Consider the following 12,622-nt stretch of genomic DNA (forward strand, 5'->3'; position numbering starts at 1 on the left):
AAAAAAAAAAAAAAAAAAAAAAAAAATATATATATATATATATATATATATATATATATATATATATATTATGTTTCTATATATTTTGAATTTTGAATTTTAAAAGACATAATTTTAATAAAAAAATATTTAAAAGCTTTAATGAAATATTTATTTCATGCTGAAATTAAAATATGTATGGTAAAATACACTATACACTAAATGATATTGTAAAATAATAATTATAAAAATGTATTACAAAAAAATATGCTCACCAATTAATTTATAGTTTTTTATATTTAATTTAATATTCAAAATTTTCTTATTTGAAAATAATTTAATCTCCGACTTATTGTAATAGAAGATAGACCCATTAAAATAACGTTACACGGTTGCCAACTCGACTGCACAAATTTTATTTTTCTCAAATTTAAATTTTATTAAAAGACTTATTATATGAAATATATAAAAAAAGAAAATTTAAAATATTAGGTAAAAAATATATGTATTTTTAACCCGACTACTTGGATGTTGACATGATAAGTTTATTGAACTAATAGATGATAATTTGGTAAGACGTTATATGCATGCACGATAAAGGAAATTAGCAACGAAAAAAAGGGATTGGGAGGCAAAATACATGCCGAACCATTTTTTAGGAATAATCTTGATTGCATACTGATGTCGAGGAACAATCTTATCATGACACCCGAGTAAAGGAGGAGTACTTAATGCACCGAGACCACATTCGAATGAAAATGATTACGATGATAGAACGACTAAGGAACACTTAAAAGAACTGAAAGTCAATATCTATACCAATAAGGTGCACCTTTCTTGTTGGTGACTCATCACAGAAACTTCATCGTTAAACGTATTTTGCTTGGAGCAATTCGACTTTTTGAGATTTTTTTTTTTTGTGGGATAGTTTTCACTGTTATAAACGAGAAGTGAGTAACATGACCACGTCGCAGACGAATGTGGAGGTCATCAGGTGTCGAATTCGGATTCTGAAACTTGGACATAGTTACCATGTCGCAGAGGAATGTCGAGTCTATTAAGTGCTGAATCTGGATTCCGAATCCTAGCAGTTTTGCCCAAGCTCGCTAAACTGCATACTATTTTACTCCAAAGTTTACATCTCGTCAGGTAACAATTCTCACCGTAAAAGATTCGATTAAAATTACGAAATTGACCATTGAGAATAAGATTCAATAATTAAACCTTCATAATTTTTTTTATTTCATCCCGACAAAATTAAAAATATAAGTACTGAATTATTATTAACAGAAGTTATAAGAAAAAATTGCTATATCAAAACAAACCTAACTCATCGATAATTAACATGTATTTATTATCTCGAGATATGAGATTCAAATTCCTATGATCACTTAAAGAAAATATTAATAGTTATCCAAAATTAACGAGATATATATATATATATATATATATAAACGTTTATGAGTATTTTTTAAATATATTTTTTAAAAGGTCGGAGATAATATTGAAATATTAAATTTTTTATGAATATTTATATTAACATATCATTTTTTAAATATTTAATAATTAGACCTTCGTGATTTTTTTTTTGTTATTTCATTACAGCAAAAATAGAAGGGTAAGAACTCAACGGTTAATTTGTTATCGACCAAAGTTATAATAAAAAATTGTTTGATGATTCATTGGTAATTATTGTGTATGTATTATCTCTAGATCTGAGATTCAAATTTCTAATGGTTATCCAAAAATTAACGATATATATATATATATATATTAACGTCTATGAGTATTTTTTAAAAGGTCAAAGATAATATTAAAATATTAATTTTTTGTATGAATATTTATATTAATATATCATTTTTAAAATATTTAATAATTAGACTTTCGTAATTTTTTTTTTCTTTTGTATTTTATTACAACAAAATTAGACGGGTAAGAACTCAATCGTTATTTTATTACAACAAAATTAGACGGGTAAGAACTCAATCGTACAGAAATTATAATAAAAACCTGTTAGATAATTCATTGATAATTATCGTGTATTTATTATCTCTATATATGAGATTCCAATTCCTAATGGTTATCCAAAATTAACGAGATATATATATATTAACGTCTACGAGTATTTTTTAAATAATTTTTTTAAAAGGTTAGGGATAATATTGAAATATTAAAATTTTTATGAATATTTATATTAGCATATCATTTTTTAAATATTTAATAATTAGACTTTCGTATTTTTTTTTAATTATTTTATTACCGCAAAATTAGAAGTGTAAGAACTCGATCGAAAGAATTATAACAAAAAAAAAAAAAGTTTGATAATTCATTGGTAATTAATGTGAATTTATTATCTCTAATATGAGAATTCTAATGGTTATCTAAAATTAACAAATATATATATATATATATATATATATATATATATATATATATATATATATATATATATATTTTGTAAAAGGTTAGGATAATATTGAAATATTAAATTTTTTATATATATTAACGTGTCTGAGTATTTTTTAATTTTTTTTATAAAAGGTTAGGGATAATATTGAAATATTAAATTTTTTATATATATTAATGTGTCTAAGTATTTTTTAATTTTTTTTAAAAGTTAGAGATAATATTGAAATACTAAATTTTTTATATATATTAATTGAGTATTTTTTAAATATATATATATATATATATTTGTAAAAAATTAGAGATGATATTGAAATATTAAATTTTTTATATATATTAACTATCTAGTGTATTTTTTAAATATATATATATATATATATATATATTTTTGTAAAAGGTTAGGGATAATATTGAAATATTAATTTTTTTATGAATATTTATATTAATATATCATTTTTTAAATATTTAATAATCAAACTTTAATAATTTTTTTTAATTATTATCTCCAGATATGAGATTTCAATTCCTAGTTATCAAAATTGACGATATATATATATATATTAATCTTTTTTTCGAAAGTTTAAGGATAATATTAAAATATTAAAAAAATTAAGAATATTTATATTAATTTATAATTTTTAAAAAATATTTAATCCCAGAGGGGGGAAGAATGAGAAAAGTAGGATAAATTTTGAGGAAAATCCAAGCTTTCCCAAGACGGCTCTTTCCCAAAGCTTGTTCAAAAATTTGAAAACTTTTCATCCAAAACTCAAATCTCATACTCAAAACACACTCTCCAATGCCTCTTCGACGCGTGTGATCATGACACCTCCCTTTTATTTTTTGTTCCCACTGTTCCAAAATTCTCCAAGCTCCGAGCCAGACCCGTTTCTTCAACCCCCCACCCCCCCTCTCTCTCTCTCTCTCTCAATTTCGCACAGATTCCTTAGCTCTCTCACTTCAATTTGTGGGTCAACTCGGTCCGATCCGGTTCGCTCGCTCTTCTCCTCTCCAGATTGCTTGTTTCCTCACTTGGGTTCTTACCCACTTCTCCTTTTCCTCATTTTTTGACTTCCTTCGACGATTTTGCTTCCTGGGATTTCTTGTTCTATCTGGGTTCTCATTGTTTTTGGCGTTTGTGGTCGGGGTTTTGGTGTCGGAGCTTCTGTGCGAAGTGTTTGATTTTGGGAATTCGGGTCTGTTCTTGTGTGGGTTCGAAGTTCTGGGGTTTGTGGTATCTGGGTTGTTTGTCGTTTTTAGTTCTGGGGTTTGTAGTTGTCGTGTTTTGTATGTGAAATTTGGGTGGAATTGCCAAATTTGTGTGTTCAGAGGTGGAAATTGGGTGGTTTTTTCTCTTGGGTAAAATTAGGGTTTCTGTTGTGAATTAGACGAATTGGTTGTTTATAGTGTTCTTGATGGTGGAGAAGATGATTTTGGGGCCCAAACGTGTCTGAGAATTTGGGTTGTTTGGAGACTTTAATGGGATTTTGCGACATCAGGAAGAAGGTTTGGGAAACAGTTTCTTCGTTAAATTTAAGGTTTCAGAGGTGAAGTGAAAAGATGTTCTATTCTCAATTCATATTGGCCAAGAAAGGGCCTCTTGGGACAATATGGATAGCGGCTCATTTGGAGAGGAAGCTGCGGAAAAATCAAGTGGCAGACACTGATATCGGTGTCTCAGTAGGTTAGTTGCTTTCTTTTTGCTCTATGTTCTTGGTTTTTGTCATTTTTCGTTTCCTTAAACACATCGAAGTTAGAACATATGAAAAAACTATGAAAAACAATACATGAACAGTCCCAAATGGCGGCTGTTGTCTGAAAATATGATTCGTGTTGTATTCAGCTGTGTGTACTCTTCTTTTAAGGGATGAATTTAGTGATTTTAGGATGCACTGTTATTAGTTGGAAGGGTAAATAGACATATTCTTGTTAAGAACGGATCGATTGTTATTTAGTCTTAATGCGTTTCTTCGGTATTATATTCGTTCTAAGAACGTGTATCGTCTTTTAAGTTGAGGTTTTTTGTAGCTTAAAGCAATGTTCGTCAATGTTTTAAAAAGCTATTGAAGGATCTAAGGGACTAAGTTTACTCGTAATCAATAATTTCAAATGTCATACGATATGAATTTTTGGAACAGATTCAATTCTTTTCCCCGACGTGCCAATTGCGCTGCGATTGTCCAGCCATCTTCTCCTTGGGGTGGTGAGGATCTATTCTAGAAAGGTGGGTTACCTATTTGACGATTGTAGCGAAGCTTTGCTTAAGGTAAAGCAAGCGTTCCGTTCTACTGATGTTGACTTACCTCCCGAAGAATCGACTGCTCCGTATCATTCCATCACTCTGCCCGAGACTTTTGATCTTGACGATTTTGAGCTTCCAGATAATGAACTTTATCAGGGGTTAGTTCAAATTTTTAGTTATTTTTATGTTAAACCAGCAGCTATAGCAACCGACCCATATTGTAGCATTTTCCGCTCAGTGGATGACCTCTAATTTTGCTGCAGTAATTATGTCGATCATCACGTTAGTTCTCGGGAGCAAATTACCCTTCAAGATACTATGGACGGTGTAGTCTACACTACTTCTCAGTTTGGCTTGGATGGTTAGTATTCTTCGCTCCATTTTTGTAGACTGCAATTATTCGGATCAAACCGATTTTAATCTTCTTGGCTATGCAGAGCGTTTTGGTGATGGAGATGCTTCACAAATCGGTTTAGATCTCGATGAGGTAACATATTAAAACAAAAAAAGAAACGAATGTCGTTTATGGTTTTTAATTTTTTTTCATTCCTTTTTTTAATTTTATTTTCGTGCTTTCTTGTTTAATATTTCCTCCCAACCGTTCGTAATTTGTGTCCCCCTTTCCCACCTACTGGTGACAAGCAGGAACTCTTTGTCGAAAAGATCATTGTTAAGGATCACGATGAGATTTCAGAGTAAGCATTATATATCTCTTCGGTATTTCAAAGCTTGTCCGCTCTATGTAATACCGGTTCTTAGAAATGGAATTGTGTATCGAATGATACCGTCCCTCTCCGGGAAAAAAAGATATTTTATACAAGTGTAGGATTTCTGATTTACTGAATTTCTCATTGTTTTAGTATTGTTGGAAGCATTTCCGTTTTTTTAGGCTGTTTCCCGTCTACGTGTTGATCCATGAACTAATTATTTTTTGTGTGTGTGTGTGCGTGTGTGATTGTAGTAACGATCCTCGGGCACTTTCTCCATCAACCGTCTTGAAAGACAAGGATGAAAATACGAAGGAAATCCTAGAAACCTTTGATACGCTGCAGGTACGTGTTGATGGATTTCGAGTTAATATTGACTATCCCACATCGGTTGGAGAGGAGAACGAAACATTCTGTATAAGGGTGTGGAAATCTCTCCCTAGCAGACACGTTTTAAAAACCTTGAGGGGAATCCCGAAAGGGAAAGCCCAAAGAGGACGATATCTGCTAGCGGTGGGATTGAGCTGTTACACATCATATCTCTATCTTTTGTAAACAACGGAATGCATTTGTACAAATTGTCGTCAGAGTTGGCCACGAATTGTTATTGTATGCTATGCAGGATCCATCATCTAATGCGAGACAAGTGGAAGATTTGGATAGTGATGGTTCTTTGAAAATGGAAGTTCGGGGTACAGAACCGAAAGCCGTGGAGATTGAAATGAACGAATCCAGGAAGTCAGATATTAATGGTGGCTCGACCAATGTTTTAGATTGGTCTTCCCATAACGATTTGGATTGTGAGACTACCAGACCCATGCATCTTAAAGAGAACGGTCATCTTTCTAGTGACCCGGAAAACAAAGATGGAAAACTCGAACAGTTTTCTTCGCCAGCCGACGAGACAATGGAAAAGATGAAAGGAGGTAATTACCGTTTAACTTTTGCTTGCATGGATTGTTTCGTGGAATCCCGATAGCCGTTCTTTGCTGTTTTTACCAAAAAGATAAAACTTCTGCTGTAAAACGCTGAAATGGATTACAGATGCATTAAATGGCTCAAGCACAGGAGAAGAAATGAACAGTGGAGTTGTAATAAACAATGAGCTTGAAATGACCTTTCTTGATCCCGTTGATGCAGAATGTGATCGCAGCAGAGCTACGTTAGACGCAATGGCCATGTCTCCTAGTCGCTCCGGTGTGACCCCTGATTTTGAGGACACGGGACATAAAGCTCCTTCAGATAGCACATATGCATTAGCCTTAGAGGGTTGTACGATCGGTGATCAACCATCCTTAAAATCCATGGACAACTCGAGTGAAGCGCTCTCAGCTGGAAAAGTTGCTCGAGATATGACATATCAAGAGGAATCTCCTGGTAGGCCTGAGGTTATCGATTCTGAATCCAAGGAATTTCGGGAGCCAAAGGACACCGAGACTCGGAATTCTTTTAATGGTGAAGAAACTCCATCCACGGAGAAGTCCGTGCTACTGTCATGCAATTCTCGTGTAACTAAGCCATCTCTTGAAGGTATTGAAGTCCGTGCTACTTTTGTTTAATGGTTATCGTATGAACCTTATTTTTTCTGCAGCTCGTGTCATGGACATTGTTAATTTGAAAATTAGTCGATTAATCATTTGTGATTCTAGGTGAAAGCTACCAAGCAACTGACGCTGCGACACAGAATTTGGAAATAAGTGAGAAAGCCGACACCGAAGTTCTGGAAGACGGGCAGGCTGGTTGCAGGGACTCGGACAAACGTTTGGATTGTGCATTGTCTAATGATATTTGCACGGAGGTTTCGAATAGGTCTCCCACCTCAGACTTCCCTGCACCCGAGAAGTTGCTTTCTGTACCCGAGGGCCTTACCGAAATACACGGTGACAACTTATCATTGAATTCTTCACTGGACAAAGGAAACTTGGTCGAGGATGACGGTGGTGTTTCTGGAAGTAATCTTATGTCGGGGAAGAAGCGAAGCTTCACGGAAAGTACTTTAACAGCACAGAGTTTGAACTCAGCCGAGTCCGTTGGGGCGCACCGATCTAAGAGAGTTGCAGAATCCATTCCTGATGACGACGATTTGTTATCTTCTATTTTAGGTATTGTTGCATTCCTGTTAACATCCCTGAGAAAGTGTGCCGATATTTCTGACTTTTCGATTCGTAGGCTCGATGTCACTGACTAGGTTTTTATGTTGCTTTAGTTGGAAGACGATCTTCGGTTTTGAAAATGAAACCGTCACCTCCCGTGCATGAAACCATAACCTTGAAACGTCCACGATCGACGGTTGGAGTTGGCATCTCAAAGAAGAAGGTGCTTATGGATGATATGATGGTTTTGCATGGAGAGTATGTATCTAGGCATCTTTAAATTTTTTATGTCTAACTTTACCTTAAATTGTTGTTCGTTTTCTATGGGTTCGAAACAATCCGTCAATTTATAGTTTCTTGTTCGTTATTCGACTGACTTTTAACCGATGAGCGTTTTTTGAAGTCACGACGTAACTCACCTTCATTGTAGTAAATGGATCTTCTTTCGTGCTGAGTGCTGAGACACTAACGGCATATGTACTATTATTATTCAGCACGATACGTCATCAACTTACAAGCACGGAGGACATACGTCGTGTTCGGAAAAAGGCACCCTGTACTCGTCCTGAAATTTCGATGATTCAGAGACAATTCTTAGAAGACGAAATTTTCAGTGAATCCATATATTCAGGTATTTTGTTACGCTAGAAGATGAAATTTTCGTATCGCTTGCATTCGTTAAATAATCTCCCTTTTCGAGCGTTAAGTGAATAACTTCTGATGGCAAGGTCTTTTCGGTTTGCTTTAGGTATTTCCAAGGAACTGTCGTCATTGCATGCCAAGCCATTTGACCTTAGTGAAATCCGGGTTTACGAGAAGGATCCAGTCGGTGCTTGCAACGAGGCAGGAAACGATTTCGAGTCTGCTATTAGACCGAATACCACTGAAGAAAGTGCAACAGAAACAGCCCCTGAAGAAGTCGTTGGCAAAAATGATCTTCAATCTCAGCCTGCTCGGGCTACTGTGCAGAACGAGACTGAGTCGGCTCAAGAGTTGACATTAGAGTGTCCTGATCTAGACGTTCACGAGCAGCAGCAAGCGACTTCAATTGAGAATGCTGGACCGGAACCCGGAAATGTTGCTGATGCAGCTAATAGCTTCGACATTCACGAGTTGGAATTACCTTCCTTAGTCATTGGGGATAAATATGATGATCCAAATGCTTCTTTGCAGAAAATATTGGAATCTCAGCATGGTGGTGATGATACGTTTACGGTGGATACCGGGAATATAGGTCTCGACAACGTTAATGCTAATGATTGCACCGAGATCAGAGATAATGTTAATGAAGAAAAATACGATCATAATGTTTCCCTTGTAACCTCGCCTCGAGAAAACGGTGAATCGAATTATCTGACTCCTGAAAATGGTGAAAAACCTGATGAAAGCATCTTAGATGTTAAGTTAGGGGAGATCGATGGGGATAGAGTAAATACAGCAGACGTCGTTTGCGACGAGAAGGATGCAGCTTCTGTTTGCTTAATCGATGGAGCACCGATGGATTCTCAATATTCTACGGGATTTGTACATCCCGATTATCGTGAAGAAGCTGATTTGCTCAATACCGTGGACACGGAAATGACTATCCTCGACCATCCTACTATAGCCGAAGACCGTGGTGTACGTTCAACGTTCTTTTGTTCTTTTTAAAACACGATAGGATCTTAGAAAAGTTGGTTCTTGTTGTACCGTTTATTTACTTCGGTACTTCTTTGCTTCCCTTGCGTCTAAAGTTTTCTTTGTCGTGCAGGACTTCGAGGATGCTACGGCGGCTAATGATATAGGTTCGAGTTTCTTGTTGCTTATTTTGACATTCTTGATTGTTTAGTAGTAGTGAGCTGATTAGCACCTTAATAATTTGTCCCCTTTGGGCTTTCCCTTTCGGGACCCAACGTCCTTGCTGGCACACCGCCTCGTGTCCACCCTCGTTCGGGGCTTAGTCTCCTCGCTAGCACATCGCTCGGTGTCTAGCTTTGATACTATCTGTAACGGCCTAAGCCCACCGCTAGCAGACATTGCCTATTTGGGCTTCCTCTCAAGGGTTTTAAAACGCGTCTGCTAGGGAGAGGTTTCCACACCCTTATAGAGAATGTTTCGTTCTCCTCTCCAACCGACGTGGGATCTCACAGTCATATCCAAGTTGTTTATTCACGTAAGAGCGACTTTCGTTCTTTAGTTGCTGATGATATATATATTTTTTTCGTCCAGAATTTTTGAACGAAGACGACGAGGCTGAAGAAGACGAGGACAACACGCAATTTGCAGCAGATGCTAGCTTTCTTGAAAACAGTGGATGGTCTTCCCGTACCAGGCATGTGTTTATTTCTTGGTTAAAAAACACACTCAAATACTGCTTCGATAGTAATTTACCTAGGCTTCTGGTTGTGTAACAGTCCAAGTCCACCGCTAGCCGATATTTTTCTCCTTGGGCTTTCCCTTTTGAGCTTCTTCTCAAGGTTTTAAAACGTGTCTATTAGGGAGGAGTTTCCATGCCCTTATAAGAAATGCTTCGTTCTCCTCTCCAACCAATGTGAGATCTCACAATCCACCTCCCTTGGGACCCAACGTCCTCGTTGGCACACTACCCGGTGTCTGGCTCTGATACCATTTGTAATAGTCCAAGCCCACCGGTATTAGATATTGTCCTCTTTGGGCTTTCCCTTATAGGCTTTCGCTCAAGGTTTAAAAAGTGTCTACTAGGGAGAGGTTTTCGCATCCTTATAAGAAATGTTTCGTTCTCCTCTCCTACCAATGTGGGATCTAACAATCCACCCCCTTTGGGGCCCAACGTCCTCGCTAGCACATCGTCCGGTGTCTGGCTCTGATATCATTTGTAATAGCCCAAGCCCACCGGTATTAGATATTGGCCTCTTTGGGCTTTCCCTTATAGGCTTTCGCGCAAGGTTTTAAAACACGTCTACTAGGGAGAGGCTTTCGCATCCTTATAATAAATGTTTCGTTCTCTTCTCCAACCAATGTGGGATCTCACAGTCCACTCCCCTTGGGGGCTTAACGTTCTCGTTGGCACACCGCACGGTGTCTAGCTCTGATACCATTTGTAATAGCCCAAGCCCACTGGTATTAGATATTGGCCTCTTTGGGCTTTCCCTTATGGCTTTCACTCAAGGTTTTAAAACACATCTACTAGGGAAATGTTTTCGCATCCTTATAAGAAATGTTTCGTTTTCCTCTCCAACTAATGTGGGATCTCACAATCCACCCCATTAGGGTCCAACGTCCTCGTTGACACATTGTCCTGTGTCTGGCTCTGATATCATTTATAATAGTCCAAGCCCACCGGTATTAAATATTATCCTCTTTGGGCTTTCCCTCAAGGTTTTAAAATGCGTCTACTAGGGAGAGGTTTTTGCTATCTTATAAGAAATGTTTCGTTCTCCTCTCAATGTGGGATCTCACAACCCACCCCCCTTGGGGCCCAACGTCCTCGCTAGCACATCGCCCGGTGTCTGGCTCTGATATCATTTGTAATAGCCCAAGCCCACCGGTATTAAATATTGTCCTCTCTGGGCTTTTCCTCAAGGTTTTAAAACGCGTCTACTAGGCAGACGTTTCCACACCCTTATAAGGAATGCTTTGTTCTCCTCTCCAACTAATGTGAGATCTCACCGGTTGAATCTTCACCATTTCTCCAACTAATTTATACGCCTAGTTCAGTTATATCCAACCGACTTCGGAGAAGTTTTAACAGTAATATATGGGCTTTGAGGGAACATTCCGGTGTTCTTTGGGCAGTCATCATGTACCCTTTATATGTTAATTCTAACCAAAACCACAACTCGAGTCGCCTTCTGGTTTCCTTCATAATTTTACTGAACATGTTTCATCGGAGACATACTTCTCATCTATATGTCCTTTTATTCCTTGTTACAGGGCGGTTGCAAGGTACCTTCAAAATCTCTTTGATAGGGACACTGTACATGGGAGAAAGGTCCTTTACATGGATAACTTGCTCGTTAACAAAACTCGGAAGGAAGCTTCAAGAATGTTTTTCGAGACACTGGTACGTCATTTCGAACCCTTCTAGATTTATATCTTGTTAGGACCGAGGTATGATTACAAACTATGGTCTTGGTTTCTGAGTATGATTGTCGAACGATAGCTAGCTATCCAGGTTCGTGTTTGCTTGCCACTAGTTCTTTCTACCCTAGTTGTGTTTGGCTCATTGTAGTAGTAGAAAAAGCTCATAATGTAACAGCTCAAAACCACCGCTAGCAGATATTGTCCTCTTTGGGGTTTTCCTTTCGGGGTTGCCCTCAAGGTTTTTAAAACGTGTCTACTAGGGAGAGGGTTCTACACCCTTATAAAGGGTGTTTCGTTCTCCTCCCCAACCGATGTGGGATCTTACAATCCATCCCCTTTTAGGGTCCAGCGTCCTCGCTGGCACTCGTTCCACTCTCCAATTGATGTGGACCCCACCAAATCCACCCCCTTGGAGGCCCAGTGTCTTTATTGGCACACCGCCTAGTGTCTACCCCCCACCTCGAGGAACAACCTCCTCGCTGGCACATCGCCCGGTGTCTGGCTCTTATACCATTTGTAACAGTCCAAGCCCACCGCTAGTAGATATTGTCCTCTTTGGACTTTCTCTTTTGGGCTTACCCTCAAGGTTTTTAAAACGCGTCTACTAGGGAGAGAGTTCCACACCCTTATAAAGGGTATTTCGTTCTCCTCTCCAACCGATGTGGGATCTTACAATCCATCTCCCTTCAGGGTCCAGCATCCTCACTGACACTCATTCCTATCTCCAATCGATGTGGGACCCCCACCAAATCCATCCCATTTAGAGCCCAGCGTCCTTACTGGCACACCGTCTCGTGTCTACCCCCTTTGAGGAACAACCTCATCGCTGGCACATCGCCCGGTGTCTGGTTTTGATATCATTTATAATAGCTCAAGCCTACCACTAGCAGATATTGTCCTCTTTGGGCTTTCCCTTTTGGGCTTACCCTCAAGGTTTTTAAAACACGTCTACTAGGGAGAGGGTTCCACACCCTTATAAAGGGTATTTCGTTCTCCTCCCCAACCGATGTGGGATCTTACAATCCATCCCCCTTCAGGGTCCAGCGTCCTCACTGGCATTCGTTCCTTTCTCCAATCGATGTGGGATCCCCACCAAATCCACCCTGTTCAGGGCCCAGCGTCCTTACTGCCTCGTGTCTACCCCCCCCCCCCCC

General features: G+C 37.9%; 1 protein-coding gene across 3 annotated transcripts in view; it reads left to right on the plus strand.

Annotated features, from left to right (window-relative positions):
• Positions 1-3,228: 3,228 nt before the first annotated feature.
• Positions 3,229-12,622, plus strand: part of LOC111443996 (sister chromatid cohesion 1 protein 4-like) — an 11,251-nt gene continuing 1,857 nt past the window's right edge. The window contains exons 1-15 of one of the 3 annotated variants that reach the window (XM_023081887.1): positions 3,229-4,069; positions 4,524-4,785; positions 4,891-4,988; positions 5,065-5,114; positions 5,273-5,322; positions 5,589-5,679; positions 5,993-6,260; positions 6,379-6,864; positions 6,984-7,436; positions 7,541-7,685; positions 7,922-8,058; positions 8,176-9,047; positions 9,178-9,211; positions 9,636-9,738; positions 11,319-11,448. In XM_023081887.1, coding sequence (XP_022937655.1) covers positions 3,946-4,069; positions 4,524-4,785; positions 4,891-4,988; positions 5,065-5,114; positions 5,273-5,322; positions 5,589-5,679; positions 5,993-6,260; positions 6,379-6,864; positions 6,984-7,436; positions 7,541-7,685; positions 7,922-8,058; positions 8,176-9,047; positions 9,178-9,211; positions 9,636-9,738; positions 11,319-11,448 — 3,303 coding nt within the window. In that variant the 5' untranslated portion in view covers positions 3,229-3,945. Of the gene's footprint in view, positions 4,070-4,523; positions 4,786-4,890; positions 4,989-5,064; positions 5,115-5,272; positions 5,323-5,588; positions 5,680-5,956; positions 6,261-6,378; positions 6,865-6,983; positions 7,437-7,540; positions 7,686-7,921; positions 8,059-8,175; positions 9,048-9,177; positions 9,212-9,635; positions 9,739-11,318; positions 11,449-12,622 lie in introns of all 3 variants that reach the window. The other 2 variants (XM_023081886.1, XM_023081888.1) reach the window with 2 other exon arrangements.

This window comes from Cucurbita moschata, unplaced genomic scaffold, assembly GCF_002738365.1.
Source record: "Cucurbita moschata cultivar Rifu unplaced genomic scaffold, Cmos_1.0 Cmo_Scf00006, whole genome shotgun sequence".
Classification (NCBI taxonomy): domain Eukaryota; kingdom Viridiplantae; phylum Streptophyta; class Magnoliopsida; order Cucurbitales; family Cucurbitaceae; genus Cucurbita; species Cucurbita moschata.